Source organism: Haliaeetus albicilla, chromosome 3 (assembly GCF_947461875.1).
Source record: "Haliaeetus albicilla chromosome 3, bHalAlb1.1, whole genome shotgun sequence".
Taxonomy (NCBI): Eukaryota; Metazoa; Chordata; class Aves; order Accipitriformes; family Accipitridae; genus Haliaeetus; species Haliaeetus albicilla.
Genome location: NC_091485.1, coordinates 36352757 through 36373828, shown reverse-complemented (window position 1 = coordinate 36373828; position 21072 = coordinate 36352757). Strand labels below are relative to the sequence as shown.

The following is a 21072-nucleotide window of genomic DNA, read 5'->3' as shown; positions in this document are numbered from 1 at the left end:
TTAACAGTGGTTATAACATAGATGATAGTTATAATTATAGTAAGATTAGCAAATACTAAGTTTTGCTTCTATTTCAGTGCACTGAAGCACAAGCTGCACTGTGTGAATCATAAGATTATCTGTTTAAACAGCAGCACTTCTGTATTTCAAGGGGTTTGTTGTTACATTGGTGTCACAGTCCAGTTCAAAAATGCTGACACCCACTTTGCAGGGACTGGTAGTTTAATGCCAGCCAAGGTGAGGAGACCCCATGGCCATCTTGTCCGTAACTCCTCTCCTAGCCATGGGGTGCAGAGTGCCTGCGTCCCTCTGGGTGGCTGCATGTGGGGAATGACTGCCAGTGAAACAGAGCCCTGCTGCAGCCTGGCCGGCCAGCAAGGAGCCTGCACCAGAGCTCCTTTCATAGTAAGCGGTGAAAATGAAGCGCTTCCCTCATGTCTCTGCATGGCCCTTTCCAGCATAACAGAGCTCGGCTTGTTTCACTGCATTTGGGGACTTCAGAAGTTCATCAGGCTGGAAATTTTGAAGTGACATAGTCTTGCCAATATTCATTTGACAAAAACATAATTGCCAGGTTTTTTTCAGTTCTTCCTTAAAGAAGAATTTCTCAGGGCCGGGATGCGATTTTTGTTCAAAACTGGGAAGACCGATACCAGAAAATAATGTCCTGTGAGGGAGAGCACTCAACTAGGTGTGAGAGAGACGAATTCAAACCTATATCATTGAGTATTTTTAGAAAGTTAACAGCTACAAGAAGTGATACAGGAAGACTATCCCCCAGTCTGTGGCTGTGGTGCACAATTGGTGTATGAGGGAATAGCAGAGCAGGACTGAACCAGGGTTTCCCACAGTGCTGCTATGTGCTTGAACTGCCACATTCTTCTAGAAGAAGTGTCTTTTTCATTTCTCATGTAAAATGTTTAAAAGTCAGTTTCATCATAAGATTCATCTTGGAAATGCTTTATTTGAAAAAACATACAGCTTTGACTTGGGCCAAAATCCGTGGAGCTTAGATATTCACCATTTGTCATAGATCATATTATCTGCCCTAATTATCTGGCAACTTTACATGCTGCTGTATAGGTCAGGAGAAGCTTTCAGAGGTTTCATTTATTAAGGGCTGGGAAAAAAGAAACCATTTTCTAAATAAAGTGTGCAGGGAGGGAGAGGCTGATGCATACCCACAGTCTGGATGAACCCTGGGAATAGAGAACCTGTTCAGATTTGTCCACGGCTGGCTAGAGCACTACATTCATTTTGGACAGCACATGAGATGGTGAAAAGGACATCAGTAAAAGGAAGCGCTCAAGTGGTTACAAATGAAGAAATGTTTGGGAAAAAGCATGTTGTCAGAGAAGATTAAAGGAATTTAAAATAGACTTCCTGAAGAAGAGGACAGAGTACCTGTCTTTAAGTATGTTCAAGAGTGTCATTAAAAGGTAGGAGTCATTAGTCTCAGCAGACTGGAAGGATAGAAAAAGGTCTTAAGCTAAAAGTAAGATTGCTGAAGAGTTTGAACCAGAAGGGGAAAATGCATGGAAACACCATTGCGGGATGTATATCCAAGGCAGGACTTGACAATAAGCTTTCGCAGATGCTGTGTGAAACCTGTTCTGCTATTATTCAGGGGATGGATTTGCCTGTCCAGCAAGCTTCCTCCCAGTGCTAACATGACTGCCTCATGCTGATATGCATGGCCTCTTGGAAAGACAACAGGCATGGTGCTGATAATGCCAGCTTTGAGTAACTTTTGCTATCATCTGATTTGCTGTGAGGAATGTACAACAGTAATAGATGCAGAGTGTATTGATGGGAAAAGCAGCAGCCAGCGCTGAGGGTAGCACTCTTTCTTCATGTGGGATTCTTTAGACCATCTTTAAAGGGTTTTGGTAAGACAGTGGCAGGTTGTCGTGGTTTAAGCCCAGCTAGTAACAAAGCACAGCGAAGCTGCTTGCTCGCTCCTCCCCCCTGGCCCCGGTGGGATGAGGAGAAAATATAAAGAAAAGCTCATGGGTCAAGACAAGGACTGAGAGGGATCACTCACCACTTATGGTCATGGGCAAAACAGACTCAACTTGGGGAAGAAACAAAATCAATTTAATTTACTACCAGTCAAATGAAAACAAGGATAATGAGAAGTAAACCCAAACCTTAGAACACCTTCCCCCCACCTCTCCTTCCTTCCCTGCTCAACACCACTCCCGGTTTTCCCTACCTAACTGCCCCCCCTCCAGCAGCACAGGGGGATGGGGAATGGGGGTTGCGGTCAGTTCATCACACGTTGTCTCTGCCGCTCCTTCCTCCTCAGGGCAGGACTCCTCACACTCTTCCCCTGCTCCAGCGGGGGGTCCCTCCCATGGGAGACAGTCCCTCATGAACTTCTCTGGCATGAGTCCTTCCCACGGGCTGCAGTCCTTCACGAACTGCTCCAGCGTGGGTCCTTTAAGCGGTCTAATCTTCAAGCACAGACTGCTCCAGCGTGGGCTTTCCCATGGAGTCACGGCCATCTTGGGGGGCATCCCCCTGCTCCGGCATGGGGTCCTCCTTGGGCTGCAGGTGGGCATCTGCTCCCCCGCTCCCCTCCATGGGCTGGGGGGAACAGCCTGCCGTCTCACCATGGGCTACAGGGGCATCCCCTCCTCCCCCGCTCCTCCTTCCCCTCCTTCTTCACTGACCTTGCTGTCTGCAGAGGGGTTCTCTCACATTCCGATATCCCCCTACTCACTGCAGGTTCCCCTTCTTAAATACGTTATTCCAGAGGCACTACCACTATCGCTGATGGGCTCAGCCTTGGCCAGAGGCAGGTCCGACTTGGAGCCGGGGAAGCTTCCAGCAGCTTCTCACAGGAGCCACCCCTGCAGCCCCTCCCCTGCTACCAAAACCCCGCCACACAAACCCAAGACACAGGTACAACTGTAACTTTGTATTTTAGCTCTTTACCTTCAAAACTAAGAAAAAATTGAAATGTATTGGCACACACTTGTCTTTTTTTCTGTTAAGAGAAAATATATCAAATGTATAAAGAAAACACTGTTGCAGACTCTTCAACAAAAAAAGCTCTTAGGAGTGCCACTTGACAAAACAGAAACAAAAGATGAAAACAGTCAGGTAATAATTTAGTCATAAAATGAACTCTAATCTCGAAGGTCAAATTTTATTTTAAAAGGTGTAGGGAGAACACTTAGAATTTTTCCGAACTGATAAATGATTTGATTACATCAAGGACACATCCTCACTGAAGTCAATAAGAAAAAAAAGTAAAACAACTTTTCCTCTTCTGCTTTTCAGTAATATTTTAAACATTTCTAACCACATCTACTCTTAAATGACCTATTTTGGGATAGAATACTGCGAACTTCTCTACATTGCTCTATCAGTGTATTTCAGCTTGACCTGTAGATCATCCTAGTAAAGGAATAAGTCAAGCTACAAGCCTTGTCAAGCTTTTGAATCTTTGTTGCAACTGTAAACGTAAAAACTCTTATTGCTTCAAATTCCTCTTTTCAACATGCATGGGGCTTCAGCTTCTTATTTGATGCAGGCAGAGAAATAAACTTATGTGACGTTCTTCATGAAAATAATCCTGTTGAAATTAATGGAGCTCCTCATATACCAGAGTAACTGTGGATGGAAGTAGGATTGTCCATATGGCTGCCATGGTAGCTGTTTTGGTAAACTATGATTGTGTATCAGCCCTACAACACTCTTGTCATTTAACAGATGTCTGTGTTTTGCTAAATTCTTGCAATTAGTCATTTTTGTTATCACTCTCTCCAGGTCTGAATTAGTTGTACCTAATGAGATCCCATCAGATTGTGCTAAATAGTTTGGTTTACCAGAAATTTAAGCTGATTTTGTCCTATTTGAGTTTGGCAGATACTTCAATATTTTATGCCTGTTCTTGTAAATTTCTGAGCTCTTGAGTCCTATCTCATCACATACTTGAATGGGTGCTTGATTTTAAACACTCTCACAGTGTCATCCTCTTCAACAGGATAATTCTAATGCATGTTATGCATGTGCTCAATGACCTGCTGCATCGGTCTGGAGTGTTTAAGTTCTTAGGTGATCAAGCCTTTCAATAACTTTTTAAAATTGGATTTCTAAGTATGCCATGGTTTTCCAAGTATGCCATGGGGTTTTTTTTCCTTACTCTTTTAAACACGAGGCATAGCAGTATTCAGGCAAGATTTTCTAGTTACCTGGCAATTGTTACCTTTAGTTTACTTCTCAAGACCCTCTGTCATAGGATTTTCAGAATAGTAGTGGAATTTTGCTTGTGCTTTTGTTGTTAATGTTCTGGCCCGTTTTATTTCTAAGATTCTGCTGTGCAGAAGCAGACGTACATTCCCACAGGAACTATATATACCCCATTCACTCTATAAATAACATAGTGGGTCAAATTCTGTCCATGGGTCCCTGCACACAGCTCCTGCTGTAGTCATGCAAGGGAATGGTTTTGTCCTAGTTGTGCAAAACTCATTCACTAAGGTCCATGGAGCCTCTCTTCTGCTATACTGCAACACAGGGGACTCTGCGCATGGATATACAAAAAATGCTTTTTAGTCCTCTGTCTGCTCTGTGTAGATCCTTTTTATTAAGGTTTCCTGGATTTTATTAGATAATCTACCATTTGAAATGGTGAGACAGAGATGACTATTGACAAAAAATGACGCTGAAACTAAAAGAAGGGCCCTATCGCCTCACCATTTTACCTGATCCAGTTCCTGTCCAAATGACAATGGCACAATTCCCTTCACCTTCCATGATGCAGGATCAGATCTTGTCATGAAACTGGCCAGGTGTGTTTGGGTTGGAAAATATTACAAGCCTACCTGATTAAACACATTTCCTCAGCTACTGTGGGCAGAAAAAGAAAGGTCTAATCTTAGTTGTTCAAACCTTTCCACCTTATCACCCAATTTTCCCAGTGGGTGGCTACATCTATAATTTAGTGTGGATTGAGTAAAATAGTAACAAAAGCACTTGCCACTTTGATCTCAGTATGTTTATTTAATGAGTATTCAATATGCAAGAGATAGTTTAGCATAGGAGTCCAGACTACAGTATGTTGGTTTGGGTTTATTTTATTTTATTTTATTTTATTTAACACCCAAGGTTAAAAGGAGCAGGAACCCAGCTGAGAGAGTTCAGAGTTCATCCCTGCATGTTCACTGTCTTCCATTTAAAAGTACACAAAAGACTAATACAGTACCCGCTCTCCCCTGGGCTGTCTTTGATACACTCTGCTGTGCCTGGACTCTGCCACTCCTCCTATCAGTCTGATCCTACTTCTATTAGCCTGCTGTGCTCAGCACTGTAACCTCATTCAGCTACCACTCTGCATGCAGGCTAACAACTTCAAGGCTCTGTCAGGCATTGACACATGCAGGCTCCAAGCGGGAAGCTAAACACCCCCTTCACCTCCTCTCCAGTTCCACATTAACCTCTATCAAGTGCAGGAAAAACACAAATGCTGTAGTGCCATCATTCAGGTTTTAACTACCACTGTATATTTAGATATTCAGCCAGCTTGCCACCCTTGAGAAAGTACTCAGCAGACCCTCTGGTTCCTCCCCTTTCTCGCAACGAGAGTGGTAAATAGTGAGTTAGCTTGGGGAACGCAGTGGTAGAAGGTCTGGGTTGGATATTTATGGCACAGGCATAAAAATCTGAGAGAAAACTTTGACAGCACTGCCTATACTTTTTGAGGCAATAGTATGTGTTATAAATGGAAAATGAGACGAAAATGGCCTCATTCTAGGAGAATCGAGCAGGGTATTTTCAAAACACATCCCCTTTGAAAGCCAGGCTGTAGAAAAGAGACAGTGCAGTGCTAGTCTGCAAGCCCTATCGCGCTTTGATCCAAGCACTGAATGTATCAAAGTCCATTGGGTGCTGTGGGCAGAGAGAGTTTTGTCGCTGTTTCTGGCTCTTTCTAAGTATAGGAAATGTCTGACAGCATATCCTTGTGAAGCAGCACCCTCGCTTCCCGCTCTGGGGCTTGCTGCCAGCGCTGAACCACCTTGTGGCTCACTCCCACTCTCTGGGGAGCCGTCGAGACCGGGGCAGATTCCTTCCCAACTCCAATATGCCTAGCCCACACATCACTATACTTGGATTAATTAAACACATCATACCCCATATTCCTGGTTTAGACTTTTTGGGCAACATGTAAGAAAATGAAAGCACAGGAGACATAAAGGATTTTCCTAATACTTTACTCCTGAAAATGAGTTACAGAATTAAAATTAATAACAGTAATAATCTTGAGACACACCGTCTCCTCCGTAATGCTTGGCACATCAAACTTTCCATGACCTGGAGGGTTCTTAGTGTTCCAGGTGGGACAGGACTTCTCTACGTCCTGCCAGTCTGCAGTAATCACCTTCCTTTGGCCATACAGGGACATTCAGCTCTGCAGAGAAATTTGACTTCCTTTTGCCATGGTGCTCCATTCAGGCATTCTCACCCAATCTCATAGTCTTCCAGTTCTCTACTCTTTTGAAAAACAATCCTGGTAGGAGAGAGGGAAGACAGCAGAACAGAGACAATCGAAGTCGATAGTACTAGATTGTTTTTTGACAATTTTCCTGTTATAGTCTTCAGTGAGGTGTCAAGCCCCTTTCCCGGGAAGGACGCCTGTCTGGAATCCGTTACTATAACCTGTCTTGGGGAAATTTAAACATGTGTTCAGTACAGCATACAAAATGGAGTTCAGGAGACAAAATGGAGTTTCAATTTAATACAGACATACCACTCTGCCAACCTGTGTCAAGAAAGGGATTTTCCATTGTGTAATAATGTTTACAGGGCATCTCTGTTTTTATCTTCAGTGATTGCTGTAACAAGATCAACTGTTTCTTTAGCATAGCCATTTGATGATTTATGTTGTATCCCGTCATTATTTTAGTCTCATTTCAGCAGCTTTGAGTAAAATAAAATATCACTGTTTGTCATCGAGCAACCTGAGACAGTGTCCACTCTTGGTATTTGGTTTAAAATAAACAAAATTACCTAGTTTTAAAGCTTTTTCAGGATTAGCAGCTTTTAGATAATGTAAGTTACAAATGATATCTATAAGCCGTAAGCACTAAAATCACTAAATCACTAGAAATAAATTATCTTTTTACACAATGTTATTGCAACATTTTCTTAAAATGGAACACAATGAATTGTGTTGGGGTGCTGTCAGAGCAAGGTAAACTATAGTTAAAACGTATAGTTAAAGTTCAAATTTAAATCTAGCTTCCAGTTCCAATCTAAGACGGGAGAAATTTCTATTTAGATTATGTGATTAATAACACAGGCTTTGAAGATCTGTAACATCCTTTGAAGAAATTGGGATGTCGAGTCCAAGTGGCTCTACCCAGAAGCTGAACTTATTAAGTACAGCAACTTTCACCAATTTGATCATCTCTCCCCTTGCTGCTTCTCCTTTAATCTCTACATTTCAGGATATCGCTGTCGAGACACATTTGTGGACAAAACAGTGTCTGAAGTTGCTCCCCCTCCACACCCCAGCCCCAAGCTTGTTTTGGCATCAAAAGCCATATGGGCTAGTATTCGTCATGCTTCCCTGCCTGCACTGCCGTTGGACAGGATGTAGTACTATCATACGGTACTGTACTTCAGCATGAACTAGAAGCTCAGAGATCCATGTGCTTGATTTGTTTTCTTTTAGCTAATATAACTCTGCCTGCAGAACTTAGGGCACATATATATGCATACAAAGAGAAAGCAAATACAGAATTCCCTCAGAAGTTGAAAACTGAACAAAAAAGGACAAACCAAACCCTCACTTCTTTCAATACCAGCAAAGAAGTGTGAGGTAGCAAGGAAACAAGATAAAGAGAGTGGTGAAAATTCATTCTCCCTGTAATCCAGATAGCATAGGTGACCCTGGCAATGAAGACAGAGTGACTTGGAATAGAAGAAGGTAGCCTGTGGGGAGAGGAGGACACAAAAGTTAGGCTGGAAGCCTCTGTTGAACCTGTGCATCCCTGTGGCAGTTTTCACCTGAAGCTAATGTAGCTATGTCTCTGCATTTATAATCACTCTCTATGTACATACAGTTAGCAGTATATAAAAGCGTTTTGTTTCCAGTTACCCTCTTTGGCTTTCAACCCCTTCTAGTTTTTTCTGCCCTCTTGCCCGTTCCTTTTTGTCTTCCAAATTTTTCTGTGTATGTAGGCTATAAGAAAGATTCTTTAAGTTGGTGTCACCATGAGAAATTTTGTTCTCTGGTTTTGTGCAACCTGATTATAACGTGTTTGTGACATAGTCCACATAGGGTGTTTTCATTTAAAGAAGCACATAAAGAATGAATAAAAAAAATACCATTCCTGCAAACTTTGCTACTTCATAATCATTATTATAAATGCTGGCAGAGTTGGCTGCAACCTAAGTGGGAAGATGAAAACAGGCTTCCTGGCCGTGACTACATCCTATGACTCTGATATGACGCCGTGCTAATGTGAGACAAGAGCCAGCTTTGAATCCCTTGGTAAATACATGCCTGATAAAACAGCCTTACCAGTCCGGACATTTGCTGAAGTCTATCACAGCTCTTGCATCAGTAACAGTCAGCCAGTGTTTATGTAATTATGTTCCTAACTTATATGAGTAAATTGCATTTAATAACAGCACTTGGGTATTTTGTGCATGTTGGTTGCTGAACATTATAACTTGTCTTACAAAAGGTTAGTCTAAGTAAGATTCTAACTGGCCATGCCATAGTGTTGCCTGTATGTTTTATTTATAGTAATCATTTAAATAAAGAATATGATGCAACTCTGAATATATATTAAAAACCGCTCCCAGTTATATATCTTTTCATATTACAATGCAGTCATATTCTTAGTTTGCTCTCACCCAAACTTCTCATGCAGTTACACTTTAATATGAAAAGAAATGTTGTCAAGAGTAGTTATTATCACACATCAGAATATTGTATTAGCATTCACTTTTAATAGATTAAAATGAAAGATTTTGAAATCTGCCCTTAGTGATACTGAAGGATCTTGGAGACACATTGGGAAAGCTTTAGATGAAATGTCATATGATATATATACATCATACATAGGTTCATAAAAGACAGTTCATTTAACTGCCTGCCTTTGTGTTTTGTCTATTCTGTTTGGATGAATCATCCACAGGTTAAGTGATGCTTGTGCAGTTTCTTTGCTTGAAATCAAGCACAGTAAGTGGCAGGGAAGTTTAGGGAATACAAGGTTCTTGTAGACCTGGGGGTGATGAGTAAAATAAGACCATTTTGGAGGCATGGAGTATAACCTGGAATAAAAATCTGGTGGTTGGAGTCATCTTTGGGTTGTATCTGCTGATCTTTTGACTCACTGTCTGATCCAGATAGGTTGATTGAACTGCTGTTCATTAATCACCTCACTTGTAAAGCTGAATTCAAGGTGGGTGTAGCATGAGTTAAGCTGTCCTGGAGGAGAGCTGTTGAGAGATGCCATGCTGCAGAGCCTGCATGTTACAAAGCAGTGTATAAAAAGGTGAAATGATTCAATATTCATTTATGGGGTCGTTGTGGTTTATCCCCAGCGAGCAACTAAGCACCACGAAGCCACTCACTCACTCCCCCTCCACCCAGTGGGATGGGGGAGAAAATCAGGAAAAGAAGTAAAACTCCTGGGTTGAGATAAGAACCCAGGTTTAATAGAACAGAAAAGAAGAAACTAATAATGATCATGATAACACTAATAAAATGACAACAGTAGTAATAAGAGGATTGAAATGTACAAATGATGCGCAGGGCAATTGCTCACCACCCACCCACCGACACCCAGCCAGTCCCCGAGCTGCAATTCCCTGCCCCCCCCTTCCCAGTTCCTAAACTAGATGGGACATCACATGGTATGGAATACACTGTTGGCCAGTTTGGGTCAGCTGCCCTGTCTGGGCATGAGAGGCTGAAAAATCCTTGACTATAGTCTAAACACTACTGAGCAACAACTGAAAACATCAGTGTGTTATCAACATTCTTCACATACTGAACTCAAAACATAGCACTGTACCAGCTACTAGGAAGACAGTTAACTCTATCCCAGCTGAAACCAGGACAGGGGTTTAGGGGCTTGTTTTGGAAGCTTCTGAAATGCATGGGAAGAAACAAGAGTAGAACCTTCCAGTTGATCAAATCATTGGCATTTTTTTCTCAGTTTATTGTTGCGATGTGGGATGGTCACATTTGGGCAAGATACAATGATGTGCTGCATCAGTGTCTCTGAACTTCTTGTTATTGAAGGCTTGTTATTGAAGCCCTTTTTTTGGCGGGGGTGGGATGTATAAGTCATCTGTATTCCACACTTCTTTGGTAGTTGGGAAAGACGATGAATAAACAATTCAGCATTGAAGTAAACATTCTGTTTTATTTTGGTATACAAAAATCATAATTTCACTCTTTTATAAACATTTCAGTAAACATTGAGAACGTGAAGGACGCATGCCTGAGAATACCTGCTGTAGGAATTGCATGTGTATATGCTTTGTCATTTGAGTTTACAGGTGGTTTTCAGTCTCACATCTGAAGTCTTAGGAGCTGCCAAGAAGCCATGCACCATGCTGTACTAGACTGAGGGCAGATAATAATTTATATAGCTGTAAATGTAGTACAAATACTAACATGACAACAGTGTTAGTGTCAGCTAATACATTACAGTCTGCATCCTGCAAATATAAACACTGCAAAAATACACATTGCATCAAATCTTATTGAACTCTACCACCTATTACACAACATCTTCCACACACTTCTAACAAGCAGATGCTAAATATTGCAGTGACTAAACTCCATGTTTCAATATTGAAGAGATTAAGTAATAAATCAAACAGCTGCTAGGTATTTTTAGATGTTAACGGTCCCTCAGATTTTACAGACATTATGCATCAATATATTTTTCTGAGAACTTACCCTAACAAATGAATCCAAAATGTTGCGGAAGGTCATTTCTCATTTAAGGCCAAGTCAAAAGGCCAGGAAGTTTAACTTTATGTATACTTTTGGATTTTGGTTTCGTTGATACATGCTCACACTAAGCCCACAGACCATGGTAGAACAAAAGCATTTCAGAGCTAACTAGAGGGCCACAAGCAATGAACAGGAAAGGCTGAGACCCAAGATCCTATCAATGCCGGAGGCACCACTAGCAGCAAGGCCCTGATCAGGTAGGCAGATGATCCAAGAACAACACACAGAATGATGAAATTTTTCAGGATTCATGGAAAAATACCTTAGGGAGATTTTTCTGTGAATGCAGATTTGGTGATTGTAAACTTGGGAGCAAGGACAGATGAACAAATATCCAGAAGAGGGAGTTATCTAAAAGACTAGTATACTTCATGAAGATTCTTAAGTCACAGGCTCAGGCATTATGGAAGGCAAAATAAATTGAAATAACGCTTGATTTTATCTAGCCAGTATGCAGAAAGGGAAAGAAATTTCTTCATATTTATTGCAACTAAACACATGCAACATAGTGTTTGAATTATAACAATGCTTGCAATGTAGTGCAGCAAACATATGAAGACAGTGAGGGAAATTCAAAATAGGAGACTTAAGGAATCATGGTTTCCGGGGCAGATAGGACTACCATAACCAGACAGTGTAACTATCTTGTCTGTAGGATTTCTTATAAATATGATATGGAATGCATCTTTTCTGAAAAAAGATATCTAACTTCATTTTAAAATGTCTAAGAAATGATGAGTTTGCTGTTGACATAATGCTTAATTATCTTCTAAAGTAGGAACTTGTATCTTATTTCAGGACTGAATTTCTATAACTCCCATTTCTCAACACTAGATCTCATTATACCACTGTCAGGAAGGCTGACATCTTGCTATCAGATATCTTTCCAGGGTGTAAGTACCAATCACAGTGATCAAGGCACCTTTCAGCCTTTCGTCTGACAAGCTGTATAAGTTGAGTTCCTGTAGGCCTTGCAATGGGGCGCTTGGTTTCCAACTGCAGGCTGTGAAATCTCTCTTCAGAATTTCACCTGTTCATCTGAGCAGAAGAAACAATGCATTTTTTCCACTGTGCAAACAATCCAGATGCTAAAAAATTTTCTCCAACACTCTACTTTGAATGCTAATAAATAAGAACATTCTTGAATGAGAAAGCTGAAAGAAATGGCAAGAGCAAACAAGAAACAATAAAGGAACAACCATCGATCCCTATTTTTATGATCTAATCCAACTATCTCTATTCCATCAAACTTTGGAAATACTCTATTCCCTATGGCAGATCTGTGCCTGTGGCATAATCCTTTCCCTCCCATGAAACTAGGACTTCTGACAGATAGGCTGTGACTATCTATTAAATAGGTCTGGCCAGGACGGGCAGACCTTCAGCTGCTGTGCCAGGAGCTGGCACTTGTTCATTTCTACTGCTGCTGTTACAAGCCTTGTAGCCTCTGGCAGAGGAGGATGAACAGCTGGAAGCCAAAACCTTTTCAGCCACCTCAGCAAAAATTGGTAGAGCTATCTGCCAAAGCCACAGTTTGACTTTGCCGCCCTGTTCTAGTTGAGTATAATGCACCTTGCAGATAGGATATCCCGAGAAGCCTAGCACGAATCAAGCAATGTCCATGGACTTTTTCACTGACACCTTCTGCAGGAGCAGAGCAAGCTCAGTAGTGGGGACTTTTTAAAAAAGCCACCACATCATCAGAAATAATGGCGCATGTCCAAAATATGTCACTCTAAGCATTCACAGAAGGGGTCAGGTGAAAGTTATTTCAAACAGACCTCATAACAGCTGGAAATTTGTGGTTGATGACTGGGCATGGGGATTCCTGCTGTTGTTCATTTCTACTTGAAAGGTTTGGAAAGATTTTTCCTACCTTCTGAGTGGACACTGGGGCTATAGTTGCCCTGTTGGCACTGCCACTTGAGCGGCATGACAAGTTCTATGGGGACATTTTCCAGATTACATAAGAAATTGTAGTTTTATACTTCTTTGAGTTGGTACCGGATGAGGCTTCAGTCCTGACAGTTTTTCTCCATCTAGACCTTCAGATTTTAACTCCTTTCTATCACATTTCTGTTACTTCTTAACTGCAGCTGAGGGGAGAAAAGAACAGCAACAAAAAAGCTTTGTATACATTTCCAGGAATGGTATTTGTCATTTACGGAAGGGTATTTTTGCAGTTCTGATTATGAATGTTTACTTTATTCACACATCGAGCAAACTATCCTCTTACACCATATGGTCAGGAGGTATACTGTTTCATACGTTCAGATGTCTGAAAGCTGTCTGGAAATGTATTTCCTACTTTCTGATATGGGAACATTTCAATAGGAGGGGGTTTAATTTGTTTTGAAATTTCAACTCTTGTTCTGCTCAGAAGCTAAAGTTGGAATCCATTAAGATGCATTTTAGTGCAGTTTCTATTCTCATCTTCCTTTTCTCAGTAACTGTGCAATTCACTTAGTACTTCATTACAACCAACAGCAATATGTATACATGGTGCACAAAATGAGCCATTTTGTTTTAAAACAGATTGCAGATGAAAGGAAACCATTCATTTCTTGCTTGCTAGCTGTAATTACTAGAGCGCTAATTACTCCAAATCACTGACATCCAGGGTCAATAAGGATGACAACAGGAACATCAAAGACAAGATGCACACATGCAATTACAAGTCTCTAAAACCAGAATGTAATATTATTTTATGGCTACCGTTTTTTTCAGTCAATGCTGAAAAATATTCAAGTTTGCTGAATGTTTACTATTATTTCCTTTGCAGTTTGACGGTGAGAACATGTATATGAGTATGACAGAGCCGAGCCAGGACTATGTGCCAGCCAGCCAGGTGGGTTAATTAATCTTCTCTGCCTTGTTTCAAATTGTAATTAAACAAATTCAAAGAGTTGCATTGCAAATGAGTGGCACTATCAGTAACTGCTGCAATCAGGAATAATCATAATTTATAAACAAAGCATTTAAGCCTTGTTTCCAGTTAATGAGATAGAGCTGATAAAACACCAGAGTTGGCGTTTGTTGAAAGATACTACCTTGTTTCCTCTCCAGAATGCAAGCAGCTGTTTTGCCAGCATGATCTTTTCTAAACAGTTGTTTTACCTTCAGGAAATAAAGTCTTTACAGGTGCAGGTTATTTGTTTATCTGACTGCAGACAAGTTAATCATTATAAGCTACACATGTCACAAATAGCTTTAATTATCACTCGTAGGCCAGTTGTAGTTGAAGAATTGCAGCTTTAACAGTAATTGTATGGCTGAGGAATGTTACCGATGTTGCACAATTAGCAGTGGGGTTAAGGCAATGCCTTGGTCTTCTGTAGCTTGCTGCCCAGAAGGTTTAATGTGATGTGGATTCTTTACAGGTATTTTTGAGTCCTTTCCCTTTTGGAGAACCCTACACACTAAATGCTGATATCAGGTGTATATTTAAAGATCTTCCAACTTTCCACTTGAACCCTAAAATACTACAGATTCTAAGAATGAAGGTTTTTAATTACTTCCTAAAAAGCAAAAATAATTTTGGAATTTTTGGTTTGTCTACCTGTAGCTACATCTATTATTTAGGGGAGAAATTTTCATTTACTTCACACGTTTTGGTCAGTTTAATTCCACGTTAGTAAGTGATGGTGATAGTGATGCAGGTCAGTTAAATTGTGTCAGAAATTGCCCTGAATAATCAGACTTGTGGTCTATGTCATGCAATATCTCAGGCTCAGCAGTGGCTAGTCTGATATACCTCTTTCTGACAGGACTAGTAGGATTATGTGAAGAGCTCTCATTAGGTGGGAAGTAAGTTTGCATGCATAGTAAATGTGTGTAGATGAGCAGGATGTAATTTAGGAATCAACAGCCTTGGAAAGTGACAGTACATTCAAAGCTAAATGTCTTCATGAAGTAGGGTTCTTCAGGTACACGGGTTCATTTGAGGGCAGGGAAGCAGGAGGCTGTGTGAGATGAGCTACATTGTTCAATCAAAAAGACTGTCTTTAAAATGTTCCACCATGTTGCTTCCCAGCCTTCTGTTGAAGTTACTCTGAAATACCTTTAGAGACCAACTGTACTTTGCATTTAGGATTTGTGTGTGATTGAACTTATTCAGCTAGGAACCCTCCAAGATCCAGAGGTAGTTTAGAATAGAACTGTTTGATTAAAAAATGAAAAATTATATTATTAATTTTTCTCTAACCATTAATCCAAAAACTGTACTGACAAGTTTTAGTATTACTATTAGATTAAAGCAGCCTAGTATCATCTCATTTATGCCTTAAGGGTTTTGAAGTGCAAGGGCTAATTGAATTTGTTTGAAACAGTAGAAATACAAACTCTGTGAATGATTGCTGTTATAAGGCAGCTGCTACCTTTCAGACAATCATTATGTCTGTCTTAAATAGTTTTGAATAAAGAATTGCAAATCTGTATTATACATCAGAATTATTTTTCTTCTGTTGATATTTTTGTGCTGTGTATGCATGTAGTTTAAATAATTTAAATGGCATATTGAAAAATTAAAAGTATAAGTTTTAATCTTTTATGCGGTTTCTACATGTGCTAACAAGGCCCAGATCCTCAGAGATATTTATGCATCTAACACTCACTGATTTCAGTGGAAGTAAGGTGCTTAAAGTACCTTTAAAGATCCAGGCCTAGATATTTTAAGTGCAAATGACGTTGTCTTCAAGGAAAAAGTCTATCAAATGAAACATTTCCAAATTCAAAGATGACAGAAAACCCTGAATGCTTACTAAGGACTGGAACCAAGAAAGACTTAAACAGACTTAAAATCTCGCTATGGCAAAGCCGAGCTCTTGGGTGTCTGGCTCCCAGGTGGAGTTCAAAACCCAGAGGCAGGTGTCAAAACCTTCTGTCCTTTGCTGGGGGATCCATGTGGCAAGAGGTAGCTCAACTGCCAGGCACAGTATTTTGAGTTACTACCAAAAGCACACCAGTCAAACAGCTTCCTGTGCCTGTTTGAGAGAAGCCGTCAGCCTTGGGCTGTCGCACCCTCCTTTCCCTTACTGTGATTCTCTCCTGGTGCTTACAACATTGCAGTGGTTTTTTAAGTGAATATATCTGAAAGCCTGTAATAATAGCAATATTTTTTTTAAAAAGGAGACAAAAAAACACCCAGTAGGAACAGGAAGCCGGGGTATGTTAGAAACCTGCCTCCCTCTTGTTTTGGCAAGAACCTGGGACTGCAAGAGAAGCTTTCCCAAACCTGCTCCTGACATAAGATAGCTGCTAGTCATTCCTCAAAGGAACTAAGCAGCTCTCCATGACAGTATTGGCAAGGTCTTCACCCACTGTAATGGGGCACCATTCCTATCTCAGGCATAAACATTTGGTGGTCAGCCAAAATTGGTGAACTGACTACCATTTCAACATCCAATCTGCTTGTTAAAACTGGAAAGAATATGATATTCGCTACTCTGAAAACAAAGCATGCAAGGCTGTGTAGCTTAATGGGGAGGGAGAGGAAGAGGAAAGGATGTGACTGTGTTTTCTGGTCCCTGTTTTCAGGACTGTTTGTTCATTTTCCTCTCACAGTTACTGGATGTAAAACAAATAATCCCATAAAAAGAGATGAGAAAGTGTTCTCTCCCAGGTGAAAGCCTAGTCACTTTATCCATAGAGTTTTGTCCTGTGTCCATTTTGCATCTTTCTCATGAGCCTTACAGTTGCACGACCTCAGTGAGAAGAGTGCAGGCTCCTTCCCACCCTCAAAAACTTGGCTGTTGCCTTGCAGGATCAGAGATAAGGGTTTGAATCCTGTCAGAATGAGGAGTGAATTCATTTTTCCACTTTCCTTGATGGATGCACATCTGCTGTTAACTAAAATACGAATCCCACATGTTAGGAGATGCGCGGTCCTATCAGAAACTTTTATTCAAGCTCTGATCATGCTGACTGAGTCAGATGCGAGCATCATTTTCTAATTTCAGAGTCTGACACAGTTTATTTGGGAGGTAGGTTGGCAGACTGAGTCATGGTATGCAACACCAAAGACCAAGGGATTTCCATTAGACTGTCTTCAGGATTATGTGACTATAGAGGCAGGGTTTTGGGGATCCTGATGCATGCTGACATGCATTTCAGTTCTTTCTGCTTACTGCAAAGTGTTCATATCCAGAAAAACATACCCTTGTATTATTTTGAGGGTTTTAATCAATTTATCCCCTTTAGGCTAACATAAATAAAAGCTCAGCCATTGGACAGAAAAAATATAGTTTTGTTTCTTTTGCTATATAACATCAAACATCTGCATAGCTTGGTAATCCAAGACAAGTTGCCTCACAGCATCCCTCAACAATTATCATTTCTGTTCAATTTTCAAATCAGTACATGCTTTGGGACTTATAGACTAAGTTGCTAAGTAGCAACATATGGCTCACTACTGTTCCTGTGATGTTGCTGCAAGCAAATAGCATAATTCTATACTTGAAATGATTTTTACAGAAAGCCAGTGCTGGAACTGAGCCAGAAGTGGAAGTATACAGTAAAAATTAATGATATTCTTTTAAACTGTCCCAAAAGGCTGTTTGGCAATGTTGTCTCTGTGTACATTTTATATATACATGTAAGTACTGTATTTTTGGTTATGATATATGTAGTACAGGTCTCTGCACTGCAGGCATGTCTTAAATGAGTTATGCCAGCCATATTAACAAACATACATAGTAAAACTACATGACATTTTCACTACTAATTGCACTTCGATCTGAAAATATTTATCATTTTAAAATAAAACTATGCCAACTGCTCGGCATTTCAAATTCACACAAATATATTGTTTTCTCCCCACACTTATAATTGGAATCTCAGAGATGAATTGTACTTCATGTAATTCCTGCTCCTGTAATTTGTGGGCCATGCATAGCACAGTGTAAAATTATATTGTTTATTTTACATTTCTTCCTACTCACAATACAGAATGTAATTCAGGACTCTCTTGCAGAAAGCCTTGGCACTTTTGTAGCCTTCCTAAGGCCTGATAAATGTTAAGGTTAATGAATCCAGCTGCCAAATACCCTGCACAATCCAAAGGGAAGAGAGGAGAATTGGCCTGGAGCTGATGGTTTGGGGCAGTACCTCCATTGCCCCAGTGGGAAGAAAAGAGATACCCGAGGCAGAGGAAGGAATACTGTTTGCACAGAGGTGGTATTTTCCTCCCTCCCAGAGCTATGCCAGGGAGATCTGTATAAGATACGTATGCATGCTCTTTGATACAATGGGCACTGTGGGTATCAAAACTGTTTTGTCCTGTACAGCTCCAGGGTAAAATAGGGTAGAATGACATCCAGCAGAGAGATTTTTCATGTTAATAAGAAACTAAAGGGTTTCTCTGGCTTTTGTTGCCATATGCACATGGTCCTAGGTATATCCCTAACTTCTTTTTACATGTTTATACCTTAATGCTTAGGGTGTTAATGGGATAGCTATTACTTATGTGAAGTAGGGATGGATAAATGCTACATAATAGCTGCCCTCTCTTGCTCTGTATTAGTCCTTCCCTGTAGGTAGAATAGAATTTCAGGATACTGTATCCCATTCCTGCCAGAAGATATGGCTCTTCTTTATTGCCGCTCTTCTAGAGCCACAGTCAGCAGAGCAAGGCAGGAGTTGGCTGCCTTGGAAAGGATTCAGAAAAGGCAGCATTCTTAGATGGAGAATCACTAAGTGGTCCAAGTGTAGTCCCATGGGTACGTACTACCCTGAAGTCCAGGGCAATCCTGCTCAAAAGCTGGAAAGCTTTTGCTCATTAGTTGAAAGGCTGCTCTACAGTGAGAGGGCAATGCCACCTGGTCAGTCAGCTCACTGGCTGTAGTTCAGGGCTGTTTTGGACCATATTCCACCTCCCTCTTCCTGGTCCACTATCTTTTAATTTCAAAAATAGATTATCATCAAGAAGGAGTCCGCTTCTCACTCCTTTGTTTCTCTGAAGTAGGCTATAGATGCCACTTTCCACTCCAAAAATGGGATGTAGGTTTAAATGGCCTCAGGGAAACAAAAACACTAGGCAGGTCTTTCAGATCCTGGATGAGTGGTTAAAGGTAGATGTAATTTTACCTACCTTTCCCTTTTGTATAGAACATAATCTTTTAATGTGTCTTAGCATCAGGCACAGAGTCTGGAAAGAATTGAGTCCCTGATAAAAATACATCAACAGTTGCATTAATAAGGCTATGTATATGTTTATAGATAGAAGTATATAGAATCACAGAATGGTTTGAGTTGGAGGGCGTATTTGAAGATCATCTAATCCAATCCCCTGCCAAGGGCAGGGACATCTTTCACTAAATCAGGTTGCTCAAAGCCCCATCCAACCTGACCTTGAACACTTCTGATGATGGGGCATCCACAACTTCTCTGGGCAACCTGCTCCAGTGTCTCACCACCCTCATCATAGAAAATGTCATCCTCATCTCCAATCTAAATCTACCTGCTTTCAGTTTAAAACCACTGCCCCTTGTCCTTGGTAAAAAGTCTTTCTCCATCTCTCTTATAAGCCCCCTTTATATATTGAAAGGTTGCAGTAAGGTCTCCCCAGGGCCTTCTCTTCTCCAGGCTGCACAACGGCAACGCTGCCAGCCTTTCTTCACAGGAGAGGTGTTCCAGTCCTCTGATCATTTTTGTGGTCCCTCCTCTGGACCCACTCTAACAGGTCCATGTCTGTCTTGTGCTGGGGACCCCAGAGCTGGATGCAGTACTCCAGGTGGAGTCTCATGAGAGCTGAGTAGAGGGGGAAAATCACCTCCCTTAACCTGCTGGTGATGCTTCTTTTTATGCAGCCCAGGATACAGTTGGCTTTCTGGGCTGCAAGTGCACATTACTGGCTCATGTCCAGTTTGTCATCCACCAATATCCCCAAGTCCTTCTCTGCAGGGATGTGTTATACAAGTCTGTATGAATGTCTTTAGCTTTAATGCAAAATGTATGTGCACGTGCTGTGTATGTATTCAAGGATATTTTAAATTTTTTTTGTAATCAAATACCTCAACTTTTATGAAAAAAGTCAAAATTATGGCCTGTTGACCTGCATTTAAGAGCTTTTTCAAATTTCACAGAGAACACATAACTCAGGCGAAATACCTTTACCCTCCTTTACAGAAATTCATTTTAGTCAGGTTGTGTTCAGCAAGCGTTGAACTTGTACTCCAACCAGAAGAAGAAATGTATATGACCTACTTATCTCTGAAAAATGAGTTACTTAAACATGCCTTTACTTAATGGTTCTTTCATTTAATGCCTGTTCTATAGCACATGCTGTGAAAACACTAAAGAGGGCAAAATCTTTTCCCTAAGGATCCTAAGCAAACATACCCATAATTACAGTTATATAAACAAAAGTGTCCCTCTCCAGCCTTCAAAAATCATTAGCGTGGATCTGTAAAATTTAGATCATAGCAGAAACCTCAGCAAATATAACAAAATTTTTCATCCTTCTATTTGTCTTCTGTCTGTAGAAACCTTGCACTTACATTTTCTTTACAGCTATGTGGGCTAAACTCTTTTTAATGAAAGCAGGTTTGGAGGGTAATTGCCTTGCTCCAGAAGTTTGGGGCTTTAGAAGTAAATGTCAGATACTGCTAGAGTAATGCTAAAATTGTGAACTTGGCCCTGTTGTATACACAGTGATCCTGTGCATCAATTAAAAGTATTTTCCTTAAGAGTTGCCAATGGGAGGGAAGTAATGTAAACACTGCATCTTGTCTTAGCTGTGGCATCAGGATGATAGCAACTTCAGTGATAGGCCCACTATAAATCAATAAAGTAAAAATAACAAAACCTATTATTTTACCATGAAAAAGGTAAACAGAAAATCAATCATCAGATGATGAATTCTCTGTCCAAAAGCCAGAGGTATTTTTTCCCATATCACAAGAGAAAAGGCACTGCTTTTTGCTTTTGCTGTGCATGACATGAGAGAACTTTCTGTTTAATGAGCAACCAGTGTAAAATATCCTTCAAAATGTTTCCCTCTACTCCTTCATGTACAACTTTTTTAGCATGTGAAAACAGATTATAGACATCATATATTTTAGTTATGTAGTTTCCTTTCCAGG

General features: G+C 40.5%; 1 protein-coding gene across 4 annotated transcripts in view; it reads left to right on the top strand.

Moving 5' to 3' along the window:
- The window catches only part of TOX (thymocyte selection associated high mobility group box), a 227305-nt gene that overhangs the window by 104862 nt on the left and 101371 nt on the right, over positions 1 to 21072 (top strand). For all 4 annotated transcript variants that reach the window (XM_069779389.1, XM_069779392.1, XM_069779388.1 and 1 more), the window contains exon 2: positions 13776 to 13841. In XM_069779389.1, the coding sequence (XP_069635490.1) occupies positions 13776 to 13841 (66 nt within the window). The remainder of the gene's footprint in view (positions 1 to 13775; positions 13842 to 21072) is intronic.